The sequence below is a fragment of the Pleurodeles waltl genome, chromosome 7, assembly GCF_031143425.1.
Source record: "Pleurodeles waltl isolate 20211129_DDA chromosome 7, aPleWal1.hap1.20221129, whole genome shotgun sequence".
Taxonomy (NCBI): Eukaryota; Metazoa; Chordata; class Amphibia; order Caudata; family Salamandridae; genus Pleurodeles; species Pleurodeles waltl.
Window position 1 is genome coordinate 789,129,168 of NC_090446.1, and position 26,332 is coordinate 789,155,499.

Genomic DNA, 26,332 nt, shown 5'->3' on the forward strand with positions numbered 1-26,332 from the left:
CTGTGCCTTCATAGAAGTTCTTTAAAGTAAGGAGGTCTGTCTTAATTTTACTAGTCTTGGCCGACCACTGTGTCAAAACTTTACTCTAATCAATGAAAGACAAAGAAAGAGCCATTCCTCTTGGTGTATTAAGCATGATTTTATGAAATATTTTATAATATCTTGTATCTCCAAACGTCTTCTAGCCCCATTATTAAACTATATTAAACTATATTGATTTCGTGATTTGGTTCAAATCCCTTCATCGTGAGTAATATGAACAAGCGTTTCTAGACAACAGAAAAGTATAATAAATATGTTTCATATTTTTAACCTCATAAGTACATGAAACATATCCACGTGTTAGCTCAAGAAAATCTTTCTTTATTTTGTTAATGTAATGATTGAAATAGGATAGCAGGTCAAGGGAGCAGTACTGTTAACAAATCTCTAACCTAAAAATTAAACATTAAAGAAAACGTTTACTATTCAGAGCATCGATTAACTAATATGTTAAGAGCTCAAACAGTACTATTTTAACAAGTCCAAAGTTAAAAAGTACAAACATTAAAGAAAACAATGCTTCACTGAAACCATGGGCTTTTAAACATTCAAAAAAATCAATCCACTAACATTCGCGTTGGAAAGTGTTTTGATGAACTTGAATAAAACTAATTTGTTAACCATGGAGTAAAATCGAGAAGTGTGGATGTGATTGTGAGGCATTTAAAGATGACTGAAAAAGAAGACAAATTAGTTGATCTGGTTGGCCTGTACATGGTTGATAATGACAGAAAAGTAACGCCGTCAAGAAAGAATGAATTAAGTTTGAAAGTAGTGGCAACCAAGCATCGTGAAGGTATGCTCTTGATTTTAGCAGTGCACATGGTATAATGATGAAGCTGGCAATATTAAATATCTTTATAAAATTTTATTTTGGTTTTTAGTAACCTTTTCTAATATTATTTATGAAGATGGGACATGAAATGAGTCTTGGAATGAGCTGAGTTTACGGCACATATTGGAATAGACATTCTTGAGTTCATATGAAGCGCTGAGATACAACAGCAAAGTGATGGAAAGTGGTATAGATGGGAGAGAGCAAGTTTATAAATAAATTAGTGGCATAGAAGTAGCATATGGCAACTAATACATCTGTAGTTTAAAAGTCCAGGAGAAAATAACACAGAAATGAAAATGTACATGTTTAAAATGTGGTGGACATTTGTGCCTAACCTTTCGTATTTCTGATACCATGTTTAACATGAAACTATTTTGCATTTATAAAAGTGTGAATTATTAATAACTATTAACATGAAAGTATTTCTTATGTAGAAACAGTAGAAAGGAAATGTATTATGAGTATTAGATGAACATGGATTAAACACACATATTGAATTAAATGGAAAAATAAATACACATTTAAAGTTGCTTTGTTATAACATGAATAATGCTTTGAATAAATACATTTGTTTTGCATATTTGATATAACTTAAAGATATGCTATAGTTTTATTAATGTATTCATTGTATTAATGCACATTAGGCTTTTTGCTGAGAGAATTTCTGAATGTAACAGAACCTGGTGGTACCATCTGCAATGATTGGATGTTGAAATCAAGGCCCTGTGTGTGGACTGATGGACCACTAAATGAATTTTGCGTATTTTAATTAGTGAAGACCTTTGGAATTGTGAGCAGTTCCCATCTGTACCTTCTTGAAGTCAGTACACTGGTATTGAAGCTGTCCAGAACTCTGTCTTAAGTCTGGTCTCTCACATTTCTACTCTGAGTTTCCTGATGCGTTTTCCTCATCATAGTCTTAACTGCCCTATTCTGTTGTGTGGTTCAGTTCTAATAAGGCCAACTAATTCTGAACTGCTGATCTGTCCTATGTGCAGCCCATGTTCTGCATCATCCTGATGCTGCTGTCAGCTGACGCTGAAAGAAGGTGAACGCTCTGTTCGATGAATCATCGTAGTATGATGTCCCATGAGGAGAGGTACAACTAAATATGGTTTCTTGTTCCCTTTTCTAGGTTGGTTACTTACACCACCATATTTGTATAGTTGGTTGCCTTAGTTAGAGGTTTTCCAAATTATTTTTGTCATCTTTTATTTTTGCTTTTGCCCACATGTGTTAGGCCATTCCAACACATGCTAGTCACAATCTTGGTTAGTGTTAGGAATGGTCCAGCTCTAAAATTGATTGCAAAAACTGTATTCTGAAGATTTACTGAAGTCACCATCATCTGCTTTGAAATCTTGTAATGATGCTCATATTGTATTGTTGCTAATCTATATTATTCTTTTGGAGTGCTTAACAGATGTTTTGGTCAGCCTATGGTTTTCATGTACCTCTATAACTTAGTCTTGCGCACCATTTATGTGACATTGATTTTGGGATTGTAATAAAGCTTTGAAACTTTATTCAGATTGCAGTTTTGATTTAGTCTTGAATTATTCATGGTGTTTAATATTGTTTCTGAGCTTTATGTAACTATTGACTCCGTCACCAAGTCCAAAGGTTCAGTCGACCTCTGAAGGGAAGAACTTCTGATGGCATCTCACCCGAGTACTTGCGGTTTCTGAACCCAAGGTGGGATGAAGACCTCCACGGGCGCTCCAGGAGAGATTATGCTTGACTTAATCTCAGCTGTTGGTGATTGCTTAGACCACATTCCATTCCATCATTTTTCGTATACCATTCCACACTAGATAAAGTTCAGCAATATGGAAATAAGTATTGGCCCAGCTCCAATAAGAACAATCTAAACACACTCCCAGTCCAGGTCCCCCTCCAGATGGAAACACAAGCAACTTCAGACCGGTTTTAACTATTTAGGCGTCACCAAGGCTTATAGCAAACAGTCCAATTTGTGCTTCACACACAATAAAGTGATACACACAATACAAGCAAAAAGCAACCAAGCAAAGTAAAAACAATTTATCAGTATTTCACTACCAGGTTATGATGCCATAAGTACTGAACGTTGAACCTTTTAGTGTTCTGCATACGATTCTGCAGTTCAGAATGAAACCTCAATATGTCTTACTGCAACTCACCTCCAACGCACCTCCACCCTAAATAGTGACACAGGTCTGACAAAGCACCTACATTTTCATCACACAGATGGGTCTGGCAGTGCACCTCAATCCCGTCTCACACACCTTAAACAAAGCATCTCCCTTTACACAGTGTTATGAAAATGCATATTAGTCCTCCACACCCACACTGCTCTGACAATACATTCCGATGCACAACGGCTACACAGCTGCCGCAATGCTCTCCATGTTCACTACCCATACTAATCTCATGATGCACCCTAGTTCTCAGTCCGATGGCCGATTCCAAGGCCCTGCAAATAAGTAAAATGAAAATAGTGCTGCGTGCCCCCCCCTACTCTGGATAATTGTGGCCCTGGGGACCGCCTCTCACAGGGCTTGGCCAATTAATAAAAGTGAAGGGAGGTCCATGTGGCTTCCTTCCCAGGACCGATTTTAGCCCCTAGTACCCCATTCCGACGGCCTGGCCACTTGTTGCCAGGTGCCCGGGTCCCACCATGGGCACCCAGTATGTGCTTTTGGGGACCGAAGGGTGCCTAAATCCCCTGCGTTCCCTACTGACTCCCCACCTTCACCGGGAGCCGGCATTGCTTCTGCATGCCCATATCCCCAAAAGGGGACTGGGTCCAGAATATTCTAGATGCAACGCAATACCAAAGTCCTCTGGCCTAGTAATTGCGGGGCCACTACACTGGATAACTTGTAATTGGTGCCTAACTCTAAATGCTTATCGGAAATGTGGTTTTGAACAGATATGTGAGGGAGGAAAGAACACAAGAAGCGAGTCCATTGGGAATGATGATTCAAGGACAAAAACTATCACATGAGTGATCGGTAATTTGAATACACTAATCAAATCAGTAGAGGATCTGCTAGAAAAGGTGGCGAGGGGTGATATATGCACATTTGGATGAGGAGAAGCAAGGAGAAAGGGGGGCAATGAGTAGGGCTGTGATGATGATCTTAAATGTGACCTTTTTGGAGTGGATGAGCATGTTTCATAAACCTACGTTTATGTCTATAATTGACTTGACATCTGTCATGCGTGCACAAAAGGATACCCATATAATTATACTCTCAACTGAACTGAGTACAATCACACACTAGTGTAGCTTTTATGTTTCCTGTCTCTGTGATAAGAGAGAGACACATGATGAGTATGTCTTGTATAATCCATGGAGCCCTGGAAGGTCAGTCATTCACCAGCTGAGTTTTCATGCAGTCGTTTTTACGTGGCTGTACAACAGAGTTCACAATATTGTGAAACTCTGAAGGATGCCAAATGTTACAGTGGTTGTTTTGAAGAAGCCTTGCTCACCTTTACTGAGGATTACTGCGGTGCAGATTGAGACGTTTGGAAGGATTCTTTCATTCGACTCAAAGGAGTGTCTGATTTACTCTTCCAAATGCCAAGTAAGGGTTGAGGAAAATGTTTGCTGCTGTTCACCTGAAACCACACGTGTTTAAGATGCTGAGGACAACACTGCTATTTGCTTCAGCCAGGTAGTTTAAAGTTGTTCAAATAATGTTTTAATGTGACGCATTTGCTGTATTTAATACCCTATCACCCCCCGTCTGTGTCCTTTAGCATGCCTTTCTCCCTCTGCCTTCATACACCAAACAACCACACCCGCTGCAAGAAACTACTTGGCACCAGCCTGACAGAGCTAAGCTGTGGGTGAATCAGGTGAGCTGGGGGAGGAGCAAGATGTTTGAGTTCAGAGGCAAGTCACAGCTTTAGTGCAGGCAGCAGGGACTCACCTGTGAAAAGCCCTACCCCCACAAATTTCTTTCCATCCAGGGTGCAAACCGAGCAAGGGCCAACTCTGGGAGTGGCACTGAATTGTTCATGCCTTAAGGGGACAGTACATGTCAATTGTCATATTTACATTTCAACCCCTTTATGATCTGAAGATCTAGGCCTGCAGTTGGCCATGAGTACCAGAGGTGAACAAGAAATGTGCTAGACACAGATTCCAGTACATCTCCATTAGATTGAGGGATGCACTAAAATCTGTGCCAGCAACACTCACTGGCATGGCCTGAGCACCAGTAAAATATGCATGTGTGAAATTCAATTTGTGCCCATGAGTCTCATTTTTAACACACACAATTGATGACCACAAATTTACACATGTGCATAGTTAGCATTTGGTTTTGTACGTTAGACCCTCAGTGGGTATGTAAGACACATCTCCATGTGCTCTGTTTACTTATCACAGATGTCAGAAGTGTTGTCTCTTTAGGACATTCCAATCCTCATACTCAGATCTAATAGGAAACTTGTGCAGTGCCAACAACCCTCTACCATCCACAAAAAACTGCACAGCAGTAAATCACTGGACCACAAGTGAACTCTGTATAGTTTGGCCCTTGGTCAATGCCATTGTTAAATCATTACCAGCAAGTATGGCTCCCTTTCACATCCTGGCCTGCTTTGCTAATATTAGATTTTGTGGTGTCACATGCCTGTGAGGGGATGGGAAAGTAACAGTAACCTTACAACAGAAACAATGCTATAAAGAGCGAGCAAAAAAGAGCGCAAGATCATGAGACGATGAACCAAAACACAGTCAGTTTATAGAAAGAAAACACAAAGACAATCTACCAAGGAGATCTATAACAGACCAAGGCGAGAAAATAACTTACAGCAAATCTGTTCAATGCAGATCCAGAAGGGCCAGCCCCATGGCACACTTTCAGGATAAATCACATAAGATACGTTTACATCAAATTAAACTAAATGTGGTTCACGTAGTAAGTGGTTATTGTGAAGGCCTGGAATGGACTTAGCTAGACCGTGCCTTGGACACCACTGCTCTACTAGTTATAAGAAAAATCATCTGTCCCCAGCAATTCCACAGAACCTTAAAGACACGTTCTCTGGAACAGAGGTCACTATGTACCATAGAGTCAACCAAAGATGAATGTTGAAAGTGCAAAGTCAGGAATTAAAATTCTGTGTTTATATTCCACCACCATCAGGAAATAAAAATTTAAGAAATACCATTCCCACCATAAAGCAAGAGGAAACAGCTAAAGAAGATTCACCCAGCCCCCTCCCCCGAGAGATGGATATTCGAAGGGCAAAATGATAACACACTTGTTGGACGTGACCCTTTCTGAAGGGTCATCCACAGACTTATTGCCTTCACTCCTCCATCTGTTGCTGAATTCGTTTTTGTTGGCTTTAGGATTCGACACACTTCCAACCAGTGCTAAAGTGCTTGTGCTTTCTCCTTAAAACAGGTTATACTGGCTTTTGGCCAATTGGCATATTTAATTTACTTATAAGTCCCTAGTATAGTGGCACTACATGTACACAGGACCAGTAAACTAAATTCTACTAGTAGGTCTGCAGCACAGATCAGGACACCTACTTAAGTAGTGCTTCAAACATGTCACAAGCCTGGAGTCTGAGCATACATTTTAAGCTACTATTCCGACCTGACAAAATAAATCTTTTGGCAGGCGCAAATCTTCCTTTTTAATACAAATAAGTAACCCCTAGGGTGGGCCCTGGACATCCTAGAGGTCAGGGTGCAATGTATTTAAAAATAAATACTTTTCAATTTAGTTTAACATATATTAATTCAACCAATTTAGTAGGCTGGCTGCACACACCAGATATTCTGACAAGTAGACGGAAAGCTACCAATACCTCCCAAGCTACTCGCTGGTGAAGCCTGCTCTGTTCTGAATAGTTCAATGGTATTATAATCTTATTTCAATCACATATTCGAGGGCTAATTGCTTAGTTGGACCAAAATACAACCAAGTTCCCAACTTGGATAGCAAACAGATTTCCAAATTCTGGCAGCCCTTTCCACTTAGGAATGGCACAGTTTTACAATGCAGCTCCAGAATGAAATGGAGTGGACACAGACTCAAAGTGAGCTAAAGTTTTTTTCAAAGGATGAGGTGCAGGGTGCAAACATCAGCTGTACATAGGAGCAGTGAAACATTGGATAAGTGTATTCCAATGAAAACCAATGTAAATATTTTCCCTTTTCTTTCTGCTTTATTTCCACACATTGATGTCATTCTCCCTGGTTCATCAGTCTGTATGTCTAGGAAGCTGCACATTTAAAGGTCAGGGTAGGAGAAGACTATTGATGTGCTGGTGGTCATTTTGGAAAAGCATAGTTTCATTCCTTCATTAGACTGCAAAAATATTTCTTTATCCATTCTTTAAAACCTTTGTGTTGGAGGTGCCATTCTGGTTTTCCTTTTCCCAAGCCTTACAAAGCCCACATTAAAATTCTTTATGTGTTGGTCACCTAAAAGCCAGCCCAACATTACTCTCACAGCTAGAATGCCAGGTCCCTCATTAATCCCTATTGTTGCATTTCCTTCTTCTACCACATGTGTGATATGTCGCAGCTGGTTCTCCATTTTTACTGATAGTTAAATCTACCCCCTGACTTTTTGACTTTGCTGATGCCAAGTTATGATTTGAAAGTGTGCTGTGACCCTGCTAACCAGTCCCCAGCACCAGTGTTCTTTCCCTAAACTGTACCTTTGACTCCACAATTGGCACAACCCTGGCACCCAGGTAAGTCCCTCATAACTGGTACCTCTGGTACCAAGGGTCCTGATGCCAGGGAAGGTATCTAAGGGCTGCAGCATGTCTTATGCCACCCTGGGGACCCCTCACTCAGCACATACACACTGCTTGCCAGCTTGTGTGGTGGTGGGGAGAAAATGACTAAGTCGACATGGCACTCCCCTCAGAGTGCCATGCCAACCTCACACTGCCTGTGGCATAGGTAAGTCACCCCTCTAGCAGGCCTTACAGCCCTAAGGCAGGGTGCACTATACCACAGGTGAGGGCATATGTGCATGAGCACTATGCCCCTACAGTATCTAAGCAAAACCTTAGATATTGTAAGTGCAGGGTAGCCATAAGAGTATATGGTCTGGGAGTCTGCCAAACAGTAACTCCACAGCACCATAATGGCTACACTGAAAACTGGGAAGGTTGGTATCAAACTTCTCAGCCCAATAAATGCACACTGATGCCAGTGTACATTTTATTGTAAAAATACACCCAGAGGGCATCTTAGAGATGCCCCCTGAAAACATACCCGACTTCCAGTGTGGGCTCACTAGTTTCTGCCAGCCTGCCACACACCAGACATGTTGCTGGCCACATGGGGAGAGTGCCTTTGTCACTCTGTGGCCAGGAACAAAGCCTGTACTGGGTGGAGGTGCTTCTCACCTCCCCCTGCAGGAACTGTAACACCTGGCTGTGAGCCTCAAAGGCTCACCCCCTTTGTTACAGCACCACAGGGCATCCCAGCTAGTGGAGATGCCTGCCCCACCGGCCACTGCCCCCACTTTTGGTGGCAAGGCTGGAGGAGATAATGAGAAAAACAAGGAGGAGTCACCCCCCAGTCAGGTCAACCCCTAAGGTGTCCTGAGCTGAGGTGACTCTTACTTTTAGAAATCCTCCATCTTGTAGAAGGAGGATTTCCCCAATAAGATTAGGGATGTGCCCCCCTCCCCACAGGGAGGAGGCACAAAGAGGGTGTAGCCACCCTCAAGGACAGTAGCCATTGGCTACTGCCCTCCCAGACCTAAACATACCCCTAAATTCAGTATTTAGGGGCTCCCAGAACCGAGGAAGATAGATTCCTGCAACCTAAAGAAGAAGAAGGACTGCTGACCTGAAGCCCTGCATTGAAGACGGAGAAGACAACTGATTTGGCCCCAGCCCCACAGGCCTGTCTCCCTACTTCGAAGAAAACTGCAACAGCGACACATCCAACTGGGTCCAGCGACCTCTGAAGCCTCAGAGGACTACCCTGCATCTAAAGGACCAAGAAGCTCCCGAGAACAGCGGCCCTGTTCAAGAAACTGCAACTTTCTGCAACAAAGAAGCAACTTTTAAAGACCATACGTTTCCCGCCGGAAGCGTGAGACTTTACACTCTGCACCCGACACCCCCGGCTTGACCTGCGGAAAAACAACACTACAGGGAGGACTCTCCGGCGACTGCGAGCCCGTGAGTAGCCAGAGTTGACCCCCCTGAGCCTCCACAGCGACGCCTGCAGAGGAAATCCAGAGGCTCCCCCTGACCGCGACTGCCTGCTTCAAGGAACCCGACGTCTGGAAACCACACTGCACCCGCAGCCCCCAGGACCTGAAGGAACCGAACTCCAGTGCAGGAGCGACGCCCAGGCGACCCTCTGCCTAGCCCAGGTGGTTGCTACCCCGAGGAGCCCCCGCTGTGCCTGCCTGCAACGTTGAAGAGACCCCCGCCCGGGTCTCCCCATTGATTCCTATTAGAAACTCGACGCCTGTTTGCACTCTTCACCCGGCCGCCCCGTGCCGCTGAAGATGTTGTACTTTCTGTGCCTGCTTGTGTCCCCCCCGGTGCCCTACAAACCCCTCCTGGTCTGCCCTCCGAAGAGGCGGGTACTTACCTGCTGGCAGACTGGAACCGGGCCACTCCTCTTTCCATTGAAGCCTGTGCGTTTTGGGCACCACTTTGAACTATGCACCTGACCGGCCCTGAGCTGCTGGTGTGGTAACTTTGGGGTTGCCCTCAACCCCCAACGGTGGGCTACCTTGGACCCAACTTTGAACCCTGTAAGAGTTTTACTTACCTGTGAACTTAACATTTACTTACCTCCCCCAGGAACTGTTGATTTTTGCAGTGTCCACTTTTAAAATAGCTTATTGCCATTTGTGTCAAAACTGTACATGCTATTGTGATTATTCAAAGTTCCTAGAATACCTGAGTGAAATACCTTTCATTTAAAGTATTGTTTGTAAATCTTGAACCTGTGGTTCTTAAAATAAACTAAGAAAATATATTTTTCTAAATAAAAACCTATTAGCCTGGAATCAGTCTGATTGTGTGTTCCTCATGTATTGCCTGTGTGTGTACAACAAATGCTTAACACTACCCTCTGATAAGCCTACTGCTCGACCACACTACCACAAAATAGAACATTAGAATTATCTCTTTATGCCACTATCTTACCTCTAAGGGGAACCCTTGGACTCTGTGCATGCTGTTTCTTACTTTGAAATAGTACATACAGAGCCAACTTCCTACATTGAGTAAAACTCATTTGTAAACCGTGGAGTAAAATCAATAAGTGTGGATGTGATTGTGGGTCATTTAATATTAACCAAAAAGTATGACAAATGAGTAGATTTGGTTGGACTGTGCATGGTTCATAACGACAGAACAGTAACACTGTCAAGAAAGAATGAATTAAGTTTGACATTTTTAGTGGTAACCATGCATCGTGAAGGTATGCTCTTGATTTTTAGCAGTGCATATTGTATAATGATGAAGCTACCAATATGAAATATGGGGAGTTTACTGAGCATATTGGAATGGACGTTTTTGAATTCATATGAAGCACTGATATTCAACAACAAAGTGATGGAAATTGATATAGACAATAATTAAATTAATCTCAGCTCTTGGCGATTACTCAGACCACATTCCATTGCACCGTTTTTCGTATACCATTCCACACTAGATCAAATTCAGCAATATGCAAATAAGTCTTGACCCAGCTCCAATAAGAGCATTAAGAACAATCTAAAGACAGTGGCAGTCCAGGTCGCATCCAGATGGGAACACAAGCAATTTCAGACTGGTTTTTCACCAGTGAGCTATAGCTTGGGCAGTGTGGCACTGTGATTTGGCATTTGGGCATACTGGTGGTACTCTGAGTATCCAATGCAAAAAAACTTAAAGTTTTGGAAGGAATGCTTGAAGTAATCAGCCACTGGCAATCTCTTAAGGGCACATTCCATTTTATCATTTTTAGCCCATTATGGCACCAAAATAGAGATCAGCTATATACAAACCCGTCTTGATCTTGCTCCTATTGGACCAGTTGAGTCTGTAATGGGTGTTGCTGTAGGTGTTACACTGCAACACCGATTGCATTTTCACGATGCCCCAGATTTACGAGGAATCCTAAACCTGAGGACATGCCAAAAACTAACGATTTGCTACTTCCGTGTGTGCTGCAAAATGCAGCACACATAAAACTAGCAAATCGCCATTATTGATTGTTTATGTGCAGGAAGGGCCACCTTCCTCCACATAAACAATCATTTGTTGCACTATGGTGCAAGGGTGCCTGCGTTGGCACTAGGCAGCTAAATTTAGCGCTAGAGCTAGGGGAAACACAGGGGTGCGCCTTATTTTTGTAAATGCTGCGCATCTCTGTGTTTCTGAAGTGTCTCCAATTAAATAAGGCCAAAATTGCATAAACGTGTGCTGCCCACCTGCTAACAATGAACAAGTATAGCAGCTAGATGATATAGCTGGGATAACAAAAACTATAGTAATCATAAGAATAATAATAGCAATAATGGCAATAATATAATTATTGTTATTATCACTGCTCTAATTGTTATTATTATTATAGTTATTGCTATTATTAATATTATTGTTTTTATTGTTATTATAGCTATTATTATTATTGTTGTTGTTGTTATTGTTTTATCAGTACAATTGGACAAAAGCACTCTTGAATATAAGACCACCTTTACAGGAAACGGTTCGTGCCCAAAAGTATCGTTGGGGAATTCAGTGGCAAATGACACATTTTTAGTGCATTAGCTTATTACTTTGGAAGGTTTCATGGTCTCTTTTATAGGGAGCCCTGAATGACTGTCTAGGCATAGGAAATGTTGTGCTGCATAATGCATTTTTCACTTACTAGGTCACAAATACAGAAGCAGGCCCTGGGTGACATGTTGTTTACACTGGTGTGATCTCATGTAGTTTTTAGCATTTTGCGTTAGATTTTTTACATGAAATGCCCAACATTACGCCATCACACCAAATCGCATAATTGAGATTTTGCATAGGTAATCATCCTATCACAGGGACATAGAAATAATAACAACAAATAGAACACAAGTGGTTGTTTTTCATGATATTTAGCTTTGTTATCGTTAAATGTGTCCTCGCATTCAAAATAGATAAGAGGGTGCATTTCACACAAAAAATAGCAAAAAATGCCATATTGGCATTTAGCATTAAACGTGTAAATTTGCATAATTGTTTGTGTCATTTCACGTAATTCAGCAAAGGAAATTATGCTAACTTCACACAGGACTACTTTAACAATAGCTTTACAAGGAAATAACTTTCAAGAGTTTTGGCAAATTGTTCCTTTTTAAACACATTAGAGGTGGGTGAAAGACCAATCCCATAAAGTGGGGAAAAATGCAGGTGCTTAGTTCCAGGGCCTCACCAGTCCCCAGCATGCAGCTGTCCTGCCCATGGTGGATGGGAGATCAATCTGTGGGGAATTGTGTTTCTCAACTGTCACACGTGGCCCTGCAGAAACACAACATATGCCGCCTTTGGTTGACAAAGGTGGCAAACATGCACATTGAAGTTATAGTACTTTGGAGCTTCACACAGTCCTATTTAAGGACATCAAAACTTGTCAAACGATGGTATTGTTTAAAGATCACTTGGTAGGTGGTTGGGGATTCTCCCCCAATCAATATCTCAGAGGAGTGCTTTAGGTAAATTAGCAGTAAATACAAAGATGTAGCTTCAGGGGGTGTTTGGGGTGCTACACGACCCTAATAATTGTACTTTCTGGAAAGTGGTTGGGTACAGGTGCTTTTAATCAGGTATGGTGAGGTGTCTGTCGGATTTCACAAACTTTTTTTTACATAAACACAGACAAAAATAGACACACACACACTCTCCTTCAGAAAGTTTGTTATTTTACAAAATATTGTGTTTTTTCTCACTTGGCACCCCTACCAATCTGCATTCGTCTCCCTTTCCACTACCACGTCAGCCCCTTTCATGTACCTTGCTTGTAATATAATGAATTTCGACATTAGATGCCAGCATGATTGTTTGACAATCAGAAGCCCCCCGCCCCTCACTGTTACTGACCAAGCCTCTTCCCTTGGTTAAATATTTTTGGATAGTAGGAGTTGTCAAATCTTACCAGAAATGAAAGACCGCTTAGTAAATGATTTTAGAGAAATCTGTGAAGTATTGAGAAAACCGCCTTAAATACGTTATGTCCCACTTTGCAAGTGTAAATAATTTCCAAGGCCCTTATGTACTGCTATTTATCATGATATCAAAATGCAGATGTCCACGCAAGTTCTAAAGCAAGAACATAGTTTTACAAAATCACAAAGTTTAATGAAATGTGAAGAAAAAAAAAACTGAGGCTCCTCAGTAGGTGTTCCTGTGGTATAAGCAGTCACAAACCGAAACTCAAGGCTTATAGAAAACAGTACAGTTTGTGTTCCCCACACAATAAAGTGCTACGCACAATACAAGCAAAAAGCAACCAAGCAAAGTAAAAACAATTTATCAGTGTTCCACTACCAGGTTATGATACCATAATTACCTGAACATTCAACCTTTTAGGATATTCTGCACACGATTCTGCAGTTTTGCACAAAACTTTAGTATTTCTTACTGCAACTCTTGCCGCAGGACTGAAATCTCCCCACTGGCAGGAGCAACAAAGAGTGCAAAGAGATAACAAAGGATTATCAATCTATGTTGGTGAAAGGATGGTGGTTGCCTAGCTATTTCCATTTACAGAGATCTCAACTTGTGACGTTTCATTGTAGATTAATGCAGTGCAAGAGGTTTATGGTTTTAGCATTCTTACGCTTCACTGCATGACAAGCAACCAATTGTAATCCTCTCTTTCAGCACAAGGGTGAGGATGCGCTGCATTCCAGGCTTTCAGTGCCCACGATGACACTCCCGGCAGCATCATCCTTCTTCTTTCTTCCACTCACTTTGGAGTAGGTAAATTATTCATTGTTGTTTTGGGTCTTCTTTCTAGTTGGACCCCAGCTCACTTCCACCAGTCATCTGAGCATGCAGTTCATGCTAGGATTTTAAAAATTATTTAAAAAGAAGAAGCTCCTGCTGCTTCAAGCAACAGGCCAACTTGGAGGTATTCAGTCCTTAATTTGTAAAAGAAGCTGTGCTGGTGCTCAAAGCTCTGTTCTGAATCACGCAGACTGCAAATTTAAATGTTATGAGTCAAACACCAAAGGCTTTATAGCCTTGAATCCAGCTCATGACTCCTTAATTAACTACTAGACACTCCCTGCCCCTCTATCTCACTCCTCTAGGTTCCTGCTTTGTCCTTTTGTGACATGTTTTCCTTTGTTCTTTTCCTCCATATTTCCATTTTGTGTGTTTCCATCTCTTGCTCTCAGTAAATGTCTAATGCAGTAAATAACTGCCAGCCCCAAAAATAAGCGGCAGTGGTATCCACAGGCAGAAATTAGGTGCTGGAGGTACACGAAGAAGCCAAACCAGATAGTAACATCACGTTTGTAACAAGGCAACACCACAGTCAACGTGTGGGAACGTGTTATCGAGTACATTTAAATATAAGCATGAAAAGTGGTCTTAGAGAAGAACCACATTGCTCCAAAATGCACTGGAGCAGCAGCATAAATACGGTTGCATCGAGTGTTTAAAGAAACTTTAAAAAGTCAATACATGTATCATTCAAGTGTGTGATTGAGAACGTGAATGCACATGCCTTAATGATTGCTTATATGCTATGGGACCAAAAATAAAGATTCATTCCTTAGCATATGCTAATAGGGCTTATTAATCAGTTGCAGTTTAGTTTTGTACCTGCTTGAAAGTCACTAAAACCTTAGCATTATTGCAAACGTACTCATATATTTTAAATATATGTCCACTCTGTTATCTTGTATTTTGCCCTGCACATCCCAGCCTAACCATCTTAGTAAGCATAGCCTTGTTCTGAATTTGGTAGAGCAAAGCAAGGATTTGTTGAAAGCAGTAGAGTCTGCAGTGGAGTCGCATCAGTATCCCGAGATCTTCTAGCATTCTTCCGATGAGAAGAGCTTGGCACCCCTTCATTTGGGCATATCTGTAGGTTTCGGTATGTTACGTTTTACCACTTCTGTTCGCTTGCCTTGGGGAAAAGTGTATTAATGTGGCACTGAAATGGACGGATTTTAATATTACGTAGTACAACTGATCGGAAAGAAACCGTGGTCCTCTGATTTTGCAGTTGCTTTCCCTATTTTGAATGCTTGCTGGCTATTTTTCCTGCATTAAACCCATTAGACTTCTGTGTGCTATCCCATATGTCTGTTTTCTTTTACAGTAATGAAAAAAAGAATATTTATACACAGATAAATCATACCCATAGAAGCTATAGATGATTAAATAATATAGATTTGTTGAATATTCTGTGTGGTGTCCCACAAGACAATTTGCTAAAAAGCAATCTGCTTTGAAGGTTATTCGATGTGCCAAATTGATCAAAGTTCAATATCTTGGAGGCACACAATATATATATATATATACATATGCTTCACAAGAAAGGAATGCTATTAAGGAGTGTCATATAATTCTGCGTCCTCTGTCTTTTGGTGGTGAAAATAAAGGAAACAAATGCATATCCTTTACAGGAAGGGAATGTTATTAAAGGATTTCATTGAATTCTGTGAACACCATCTTTTGGTGGTGGTTCCAATCTGTCTCTTTATTAGATGTTGTCGATAGATACCTTTAGTTGTTTTGTTATCAAAGACCTATTGTCTGCAACACAATATATATACAGTGTGCTGTGCATCAGTCCTTAGCTACTTCACTGAAAACTGTCTTGTCTATGTCAGCTCCCTGCAGCTTATTTGATGGCTTTCCTCCTGCTCCTGTGTTTGTTCCACCCAGGCGTTTTTTTGTTTTTTTTTTATATCTACACAAAAGTGCCCCAGCCAGTAAATTTATGCATATTAACCTCTATACATGACTACCATACTGCTTAGAAATATTTTAAATATTATGAGAAAATGTCTCACCCACCAATTGGCGGCATCATCAGCCTTTTCTCTCACCCCAGTAGATGAATACTGCTGGAATGGGATCAACCATTCCCTGGAATCTCATATATAATATATATATATATATATATACATACATATATCTCCTAGAAAAACACCAGAGGTCCAGTTTTAAGTTAAAACATGGTCATGGGTTTACCCAAATAATTTTTTGGGTGGGAACTCATGCCATCATTAAAAACACTTGGATGCGTAGGAAAAATATGATGGTTCCAGCATTCCTAATATACCAGTATGTTTCGGCTGATTTCTACACACCCACATGTGTTGCTCAGCCTTCGTCAGGGCACCTAGACCTCCCTGTCTGCCCAAAACTAAGTGTAGGGAAATAATAGAAAGTAAGGAGGCATAAGCTCCCTTACCTATTAGTCCATTTGGGACTCAGCTTAAACTTAAACCTACTTATAAAAGTATGACAGTTGCAAGGACATTCCATCTCACGCGTGTTAACCACATGCACACTTTAATGGACAAAGCTGTGAACCCATTTCCACTGCAAGTCAAGATACATATATCCTATCTTTCATATAGAGAACAACTCTAACGGTAGAATATATGCATATACGTAGATTGCTGTATTCACTTCTTACTTAATATACAATGTTTGTTTGTTACTATTAACCCTCTTGGTGCAGCATTCCCTCGTTGGTATTCCGTCATGATAGCTGCATGCAGTAGTGTTTTCCTTTGGGTTCTTTTAAGATCTGTCATTATGTCACAGTCATTGATATATAATAATATTTGGTTTAGTAATTCACTTTAACTTTTAGTTGAATTGAGCAATTTTTTCTTGATCTTAGAATCAAGGCTCAGAACATCATACTTGAGTGTGAAGTCTTTTATAAACAGATAGATCAGAACAATTTGCTAAGGTTCAACTGCTTCCACCCTTGTGCACTGAGCGAGAATCTTCCCTTTGGTCAGTTCCTACGTTTAAAAAGGAACTGTACTAGGAACATAGATTTTCAAAAACATGCTGACAAGCTGTCAGAAAAACTACAACAGAAGTTGTACCTGAAGAAATACAAGCCAGAATAAGGGAGCAGAACATTCCAAGAAAGGTGTTGTAACAAAATAACCTCAAAAAAGGATCAGACAAGCTGATAAATGTAACCACTTAAGATCCTATATCTAACATAATTATTAAAAAGTGTTAACTAAGAATTGGAAGATACTACACATGTGCATCCCCTTTACTCTGTTCAGGAGAAACAGATCTATAAGAGATATGCTGATCCATTCAAGACCTAAACCACAAGTAAAAAGAAAGGTGTGATTTATGGAATATTTCCAGAACCATAGCCCACCACCCAGGAAGGGGTTGCAATGTGTGTGTTCTTTTACTAAAGTGTATAGAGGTGGATTTTGGTTGAAAGACCCCCCGGAGTCTTAACGCACACACAAATTCCAACACAAACAAAGTAGCATATAGTTTCACCTGCCCTTGCAACATGAGATACACAGGAATGACTACCAGGAAAGCCAGAGGAAGGATTAACGAACACCGCAGTACAATCAGATGTTGTAGGGATAATACAAAGCTAACTAGACATGGTTTGGAGAAGGGTCACTCTGAGAACGACTTGAGATGGGTAATCTTGGAAACGGTGACAGGAAAGAATACACAAATACTACAAAAACTATTACACTATTAACAATGTATGGTTTATAGTTTGAGGGAGGATGTTGTGAGCCTCAATAATGATTTGCCATGGTGTCAATAGAAATACTTATTGAATTGAAATTGAGACTTGCATTTTTGGTAACTAATCTTAGGGTTTAAACAACATTGTTATGTCATTGTTAATTTTACAGCTCTCACAGTAAGCATCTCTGATAAAACACTGATCACGATACAGTGGAGATCCAAAGAATAATTTACCACTATGGTATAACATCATAGAGATAGAAAAAGCATTACCAGTCCTTTAAGTGAGTCAGATGCATGCATGCTTGGCATGAAATAGCCAAAACACACATATTTTGTCATATTAACATCAGGGCATAAGGCTAAACACAGACTGAATGTAGGTTGCGTATTTGCAATTGATACTGTCATGGTGGTGCATCTATTAGGTCGTAAATGGCGGTAGGACTCCTTCATATAGGATCCAGTGTCTTAAGCAGAAAACACACTTTTCAAATGAAGATTGGTTATATCCTGATGTTCGAGTAACAAACAGATCTAGCAGTTCATTGTGGCTGTTATCTAGTTATATTAAAGGTATTGTAGGCCCCAGACTCCCATTAGGGAGTGGACATTTTCTTAGATTAATATGATACACACATGCACACATCTGCAATTAAACACAAGGGCGTGTCGGTTTTCAACATAAATCTCTTGGCTGTTGCACTTTTGGTGTAGATTATATAGGGAGGACATGCGCTTGCCTGAATAGCTCTCACTTTCTTGTGATTGTGTTAGTAGTATTTCTTTTTTATATTGTTTCTGATTGGATGACTTATATCCTTTCCCAGCTGACATGAGAAACTAGCACACACAAAGTTCCTTCTCTACCTCAAATTTTGAAACCTGAGGAAGAATATCAACTATAAATTGCTTTTCATTTGTTTCAAGTGTCCATGTTTCGTTCAACATTTCTGCCTGGCTTGTATCATTTTCTTTGTTGTTATCGACATTGTCTATTGTTTTCATAAAATTGTCTGAAATCTTGTCTCAGACATCAGGTCACTCAGGCATTGCAGCCAATAAACAGCCCAAATTAGTTAGATTTGTCACCACCTGGAACAATTTCCATGGGGAGGTCTCTTCTTCATCAATGATTTGTAATTAGATTTTGTAGTGAACAATGTTTTTTTATGTCCTGTAAGGACCTAGTTACATGTGGCCTTTGCCTTCTCATCTCTGCTCATATAACCGCTACTTTAATTTCTTTCTGCCTGCCTAAATTTAAGCCTTTACTTTTCTTGTCTCAGACATCAGGTCACTTAGGAATTGCGGCCAATAAACAGCCCAAATTAGTTAGATTTGTCGCCACCTGGAACAATTTCCATGGGGTGGTCTCTTCTTCATCAATGATTTGAAGTTAGATTTTGTTCTTTTCCTCCATATTTCCATTTTGTGTGTTTTCACCTCTTGCTCTCGGTAAATGTCTAATGCAGTAAATAACTGCCAGCCCCAAAAATAAGTGCCAGTGGTATCCACAGGCAGAAATTAGGAGCTGGAGGTACACGAAGAAGCCAAACCAGATAGTAACATCAAATTTGCAACAAGGCAACACTACAGTCAACGTGTGGGAACGTGTTATCGAGTACATTTAAATATAAGCATGAAAAGTGGTCTTAGAGAAGAACCACATTGCTCCAAAATGCACTGGAGCAGCAGCATAAATACGGTTGCATCGAGTGTTTAAAGAAACTTACATTTTTTTATATATGTATCATTCAAGTGTGTAATTGAGAACGTGAATGCACATGCCTTAATGATTGCTTATCCTTAGCATATGCTAATAGGGCTTATTAATCAGTTGCAGTTTAGTTTTGTACCTGCTTGAAAGTCACTAAAACCTTAGCATTATTACAAACGTACTCATATATTTTAAATATATTTCCACTCTGTTATCTTGTATTTTGCCCTGCACATCTCAGCCTAACCATCTCAGTAAGCAGTTGACGATTTGATCTGGGCCCAACAGTTCCAGCAATACAGCTACATTCTACGTACTCACGCAGCTTGGGTAATACACCTGCCTTCTCTGCACCATAGTTATCCATTGACATAATTTCACTGTGTCTACAATTAAGAAGGGCAATGGACCTCTTCCTCATTTTCCATGGTAGGACAGGACTTACTTTCCAAAGCTGTCTTTTTTCGAAAGTGGATCTTATTAAAGGAAGTATAACTGTACTTTTGACCCCTATAGCTACATCACTGGTGGATGCGTTGTTCCAGTTCTCTGATATGAGGGAGTACAATTCTAATACACAAGTACCTCACTCTTCCAAGAATAGAATGTTACATCTGTTAAAAAAGATAAGTGACAACAGCTTCCAGGCTTCATGAGAGACTATATTTTATTTTAATATATATGAATTTATGAGTGTATTTCTATGCAATTATAAAATAGAAAACATTTGTTCATACCTGAAAACAGTAGCTGGGACACTGTAGTCAATAAGATGAGGTCATATAAAGAAATAAATTGCAGCCAAAACACACAATACATTGTTTCAGTTCAACTGGATAACATTGTCAAGATTTTGGTGGATTGTGTCTTACCACGTGTTCAGTTTTTGGATTTGATGAAATGTGATTTTCTGTAATTGTTGATATTTTTGCGTCAATTTCTGAAAATGCATTTCCATTCTGCTGAAAAACAAGATTGTACAAGTACATAAATTGAAAGAGAAAAGTATGTCATTAAAACGACATTACAGTAAATGAAACTAATACTGCAGGACTCAGCACTACACAACTTGGTAATTTACATGACATGTCCTATGACCTTATTATTTAAAGACAACAATAAGTATTAAGCCATTTAGAAAACTGAACTGGTTGGATTGTATTTTAAACTCACCAATGTTCTTCATTTAATTTGTGTGTTTTCCCTATGTATCCAAGTCTACTTCCACTGTCATTTTGGGGTATATGTAAGAGACTTAGGGCCTGATTAAGACCTTGGTGGATGGGATGATCCCTCATAAACGAGACGGATACCACTGTATTACAAGATCTATTATAAGCTATGGAACTTGAAAAACAGCGGGCGGGATATCCGTCATGTTTGTGATGGATTATGTCATCCGCTAACATTGTAATCAGACCCTAAATGTATATTAATTGGATTATCCCATATTTCAGTCACCAAGAAAAAAAATGAGAATTAATATCTTACTGATTAATAGAAATTCTGCAGCAGGTTACCACCTAAAAAAAACCTAGGGCCAGATGTACGAAGCATTTTTCCTGTCCCAAAGAATCGGCCCGTTTACGACTAGAAAAATGCTTTTTGGGATGTACAAAGCCCAAACTGTGTTTCGGTAACTTGGTACCGAATCGCAGTTTCAGTTTTGCGATTTGGTATTAGGAAGGGGCACATCAAGGGCGTCCCTTCCTCATACCGAATCTAAATGGTATGTATGATTGTTTTGTGACCCCGAATGCAGTCGCAAAACAATTGCAGTAAACACCAATTTAAAATTGGTGCTAACCCATTCGCAAAAGGGAAGGGGTCCCCAAGGGACCCCCTCCCCTTTGTGAATGCATGCAGAAACATTTTTTCAGAGCAGGCAGTGGTCCCACGGACCACTGCCTGCTCGGGACCACTGCCTGCTCTGAAAAAAAGAAAAGAAAACTTTTCATTTTTTTTTTTTCGAAATGCATTCCGTTTTCCTTTGAGGAAAACTGGCTGCATTTAAAAAAAAAAATACTGCTTTATTTAAAAGCAATCACAGACATGGTGGTCTGCTGACACCAGCAGGCCACCATCCCTGTGAGTGCCGCTATTCCCAATGGGGTCGCAAATTGTGACCTAGCTCATGAATATTCATGAGGTAGGTCATTTGCAACCCCATTGCGAATCACAGAGTGTGTCATTGACACTGTTGTACATTCGATTTTGTGAGTCACAAATTGCAAGTCCGGATCTTCGTACATGTGGCCCTTGGTCTCAATGGGGTGAAAACATTCAGGAAAGTGTATTACATGCTGTGCCCCAGGTTATTCCTCATTTGTGTATTCTAACAATAAATCCCGTAGTAATTCTGTGTGGTAACAATATTATCTAATTTCGGTTTACCACAGGAATTGAGGAAGTGCAACACTCTTAACAGTTTACTAGGAGTCCTGAGCTGGTTACTTTTCATTAACACAGGATCTCTTTTGCTTGCAGCAGAAAACTGGCAGCCTTCCTTGCCATTTAAATTTAACAAAACGTGCCAACTGTAGGTTGTGGGTCATTTGCATGTCATCAATCACTCTTGATCTAAATATCAGTTGTAGTGATTTGAGAAGTTTTTACTATGATTTTATTGAATGAGTTCTCTTATTAAGTTTACCATGTTGCAAACTTTGTTCACATAGCCCAGGAGTAAACAAAATAAGTATTACTCGTAAATTACATCACTCCTACAAGGTTCAAAGACTCATTCCTTCTCCTTTCCCATCCACCAAATGGAAGTGCTCAAGAAAGTCTAACCAGCTATCCCTCCCTAAAATGCCCTCACTGAATTTTTATGGGCAGCTGTTTCTCCATCTTCCTTCACTTCAGTGTCCGGGTCTCCAGCCTCCAGTTACAGGAATGCATGTAATACACTTTCACTCTTTTGGGCAGTTATTTCCACCCTCCATCTTGTGCCATACTGAACGTGGAGCCCTCAAAAATTGAACCTATACATTTCAACAATCAAACTCACACTGCCAATGGTGTCTTGCTGTAGGAAAGTATTCCGTTTTGACATGCTCACCCCTACTTTTTACCTGGTACTCAATGCAATTTTGACTGAAAGTGCAATGGGATCCTTCTAAACAGGTCCACAGTGCCAGATCTCTTTCCCTAAAACTGTCCTGTTGTTCCCCATTTGGAAATACCTTTGCTCCCATAAGTCCCTAGTAAGTGGTGTTCCTGGTATCCAGTGCATGAGTACCAAAGAGGGTCCCCTAGGACTGCAGCATGTATTGTGCCACCCTCAGGGACTCTTCTCCTAGCACATACAGACTGCCATTGCAGGCTGCATGTCTTTCTGCAGCTAAGAGTGAAAACCCGGCATAGCCCACAGCCTGTGTGCCATGTCCCCTAACACTGCATGCTATATATGTAAGTCACCCCTACAACAGGCCTTATAGCCTTAAGGCAGGGTGCAATATATTACATGCGAGGGCATATCTGCAAGAGACGTTATGCCCCTGCTATGTCTTTGCCAATTCTTAAACATATTGAGTGAACAGGGAAGGCATTGTAAGAACATGTACTGGAAACTGGTCAATTAGAGTTCCCCAGCTTCACTGAAAATAGGGACTGAAAATAGGGTTGTCTGGTAACAAAAATCTCGTATTAACAAATCCTCACTGATGCCATAGATGGATTTATTAACACATGCACACAGAGTGCACCTTAGAGGTGCCCCCTGAAAAATGACCAACTATTGGTGTGTGGACTGACCAGTTTCAGCCAGCCTGCCACCACCAGACATGTATCTGACCTCCCAGGGTGACAGCCTTTGCTCTTGGGTGGTCACAACAAAAACTGTTCTGGGAGAGGTGTTTACACACCCTACCTAACAGGATGATCTGCAAATCTACATTTCCAAGGCAGAGTTGCTTCAAATAATCCCACAGCCTTTGCTATGCAGATATGGCTTCACTCAAAGAAGGGATGCCAACCCTCCTGCCCTAGGGCCCATTTGGCACTGGGATAGGTGGGAAATGTAGTATTCAGGGAGGTGTGTCCACCCCCTCATGTCAGACCCACCCCTAAGGTGCACTGCCAGATGTGGACCCCACATTTAGAAATCTGCCATCTTGGTGTTGGGAGATTAAGGAACGCTGGGACAGGGTTATGACCACTTCCAATAGGAAGTGGTCATATAGGGGGTGGAGTGATTCCAGGGGTAAGAAGCCCATTGGCTACTACCCTACACTCCCCAAAATGCCCCTAAAGTTAGTATTTAGGAGAGCCCCTATAACCAGGAAATTAGATTCCTACTGACCTACGAAGAAGGATTCTGAAGAGCCACAAAAGCAAAGTAAGAAGCACTTGACCTGGACCCAGCCCTGCCGGCCTGCCTGCTGCTCGTGCCGAATTGCACCAAAGTCGTTTTGTCCTGCAGCTGTTGTGCTTTCAATGCCTAGGAGGACTGCCTGCCTTCTAAAAAAAAACTAGGAAGTCCCATGGAGCAGTGGAGTTGCTTCCCTGAATCTTCAGGCTCCCCAAGACAAACTGTGAGAATTGTAGACCACCAAAAACCCAACACCTGGAAGCACACCTTTACCCATGCTGCACAACCCGAGTTGAAGTTGACCAACTGTGCCAGCGTTATTTCCCAACCCTCCAGAAACAAAGTCCACCTTGGACTTGCCCACTGTGGTCCCTCTGACATTGCCTGCAGACTCTGCAAGCAGGTTCCCTCAACCAAGAGAGCTCCTCAGGACACCTCTGCACCCGTCTCCCATGAAGAAGAGGACTGAAGGTGTCCGTACACCCCTGGACAACTCAAGATTGGAATCCACTGGTTGGTTCACCCTGATTGAATCCCTGTTGGACTTTTTTCTTATGCAGGGTCATCCCCAATCTTTTTGCCTCCTGCCTCCTATTTTGTCTGACCTGTTGCTGTTGGCTTTTGAACTCTGAGCACTTTACCACTGCTAACCAGTGCTAAAGTGCATATGCTCTCTGTGTAAAATTGTATGTAAATGGTTTATCCATGATTGGCATATTTGATTTACTAGTAAGTCCCTAGTAAAGTGCACCAGAGGTCCCAGGGCCTGTAAATCAAATGCTACTAGTGGGCCTGTAGCACTGGTTATGCCACCCACATAAGTAGCTCTGTAATCATGTCTCAGACCTGCCATTGCAGTGTCTGTGTGTGCACTTTTAACTATAAATTCGACTTGGCAAGTGTACCCACTTGCCAGGCCTAAATCTTCCCTTTTCTTACATGTAAGGCACCCCTAAGGTAGGCCCTAGGTAGCCCCAAGGGCAGGGTGCAGTATATGGTTAAGGTAGAACATATAGTAATGTGTTTTATATGTCCTGACAGTGAAATATTGCTAAATTTGTTTTTCACTGTTGCAAGGCCTGTCCCTCTCATAGGTTAACATGGGGGCTACCTTTAAATCTGATTAAAGTGTAGATTCCCTTTGGGAGCGGCTGGACATGTGGAGTTTGGGGTCTCTGAGCTCACAAATTAAAAATACATATTTTAGTAAAGTTGATTTTAAGCTTGTGTGTTTGAAAATGCCACTTTTAGAAAGTGATCATTTTCTTGCTTATGCCATTTCTGTGACTCTGCATGTTTGTGGATTCCCTGTCTGGGTCAGTTTGACAGTTGGGCTGGTTGCACCACACACTAGACAGTGACACAAAGGGAGCTGTGGTGTAGTCTGCATTTCCTGATCAGCCATCTGTGCTAGGAGGGAGGATTGGTCAATTACACCTGAAAGGGCTGTGCCTGTCCTCAGCCAATTCCGTCTCCGACCCCCTAGTGAGTGTCTGGGGCCTGGCCTGGGAAAGGCAGGATTTCACGTTCAAAAGAGACTTTACTTTGAAGTAGGCCTATTTCAAAGGAGAAATTGGGTATATGAAGGGCACCGAAATAAACACAGTCTTTAGAACACTTCTGGAAACAAGAGGAACATCTGCCTGGAGAAGAGCTGAAGAGCTGAGGAAGAAGAGCTGCCCTGCCTGTGACTCTGCTTTGTGGAGCTATCCTACAGTTGCTGCTTCTGCCAGAGTAAGAGGGCAAAGACTGGACTTTGTGTGCCTTCCATCTTGTGAAGAAATCTCCAAGGGCTTGATTTGAAGCTTGCCTCCTGTTGTTTGAAGTCTCAGGGACAGCAAAGACGTCTTTCTGCCAGCACCCGGAGTCTCTGGAGAGACTCCTGCTCTGACAAGTGGTGGAAATTCAAGGAAATCGACTTTGGACGACTTCGGACTGCCGCCGCTGCTGAATCCGATGACGCCACCTGAAACCGACTTTGTGATCTTCGCTGGAATGTGACGATCTTTGCAGGCCCAACGCCCCTGCAGCCCCGCTGAAGTCCGCGACTCCGTGGAAGTCGCTGCACCACGTCATGACCGACTCCGCTCGAAGTGCGCGGATTCAAAGTTTCGCACAGATGCCGCGATCCCCGATTTCGCGCATCGACTTGTTTTCACTCTTCACCAAAGGTACTGTACTTGGGGGTCTACGCAACTCCGTGTCCAGCGCCACTGGTGTCGGCTTGTTGGGAACGACTCCGTCACGACAGTGTTAACACCTCATCGAAGCATTTTGTGTTTCTAAGCGCTATTTTTGAGTTTAATCTTTAAAAATTCATAACTTGACTTGTGTATGTCGGATCTTTGCCATTTTGGTCTTGTTTTGTTTAGATAAATATTTCCTATTTTTCTAAACTGGTGTTGTGTCATTTTGTAGTGTTTTCATTAAGTTACTGTGTGTGTTGGTACAAATACTTTACACCTAGCACTCTGAAGTTAAGCCTACTGCTCTGCCATGCTACCAAGGGGGTAAGGAGGGGTTAGCTGAGGGTGATTCTCTTTTACCCTGACTAGAGTGAGGGTCCTTGCTTGAACGGGGGTAACCTGACTGTCAACCAAAGACCCCATTTCTAACAATACCCATCCACACCTGCAGCATCTTTTCAACCGTGCTGATCCCCATTGAGTAACACTTCTGGACCCGGCTGCCCCAGAGTTGCCCGGTGTAACCTGTTGGTGTGGTCCTGACCCTC

At 41.5% G+C, this 26,332-nt stretch overlaps 1 protein-coding gene across 5 annotated transcripts in view; it reads right to left on the reverse strand.

The window, feature by feature from the left end:
• SLC23A1 (solute carrier family 23 member 1) overlaps window positions 1-26,332 on the reverse strand; it is a 381,822-nt gene that overhangs the window by 219,171 nt on the left and 136,319 nt on the right. For 3 of the 5 annotated variants that reach the window (XM_069199322.1, XM_069199323.1, XM_069199319.1), the window contains exon 2: window positions 20,159-20,248. In XM_069199322.1, the coding sequence (XP_069055423.1) occupies window positions 20,159-20,248 (90 nt within the window). The remainder of the gene's footprint in view (window positions 1-20,158; window positions 20,249-26,332) is intronic. The other 2 variants (XM_069199324.1, XM_069199320.1) reach the window with 1 other exon arrangement.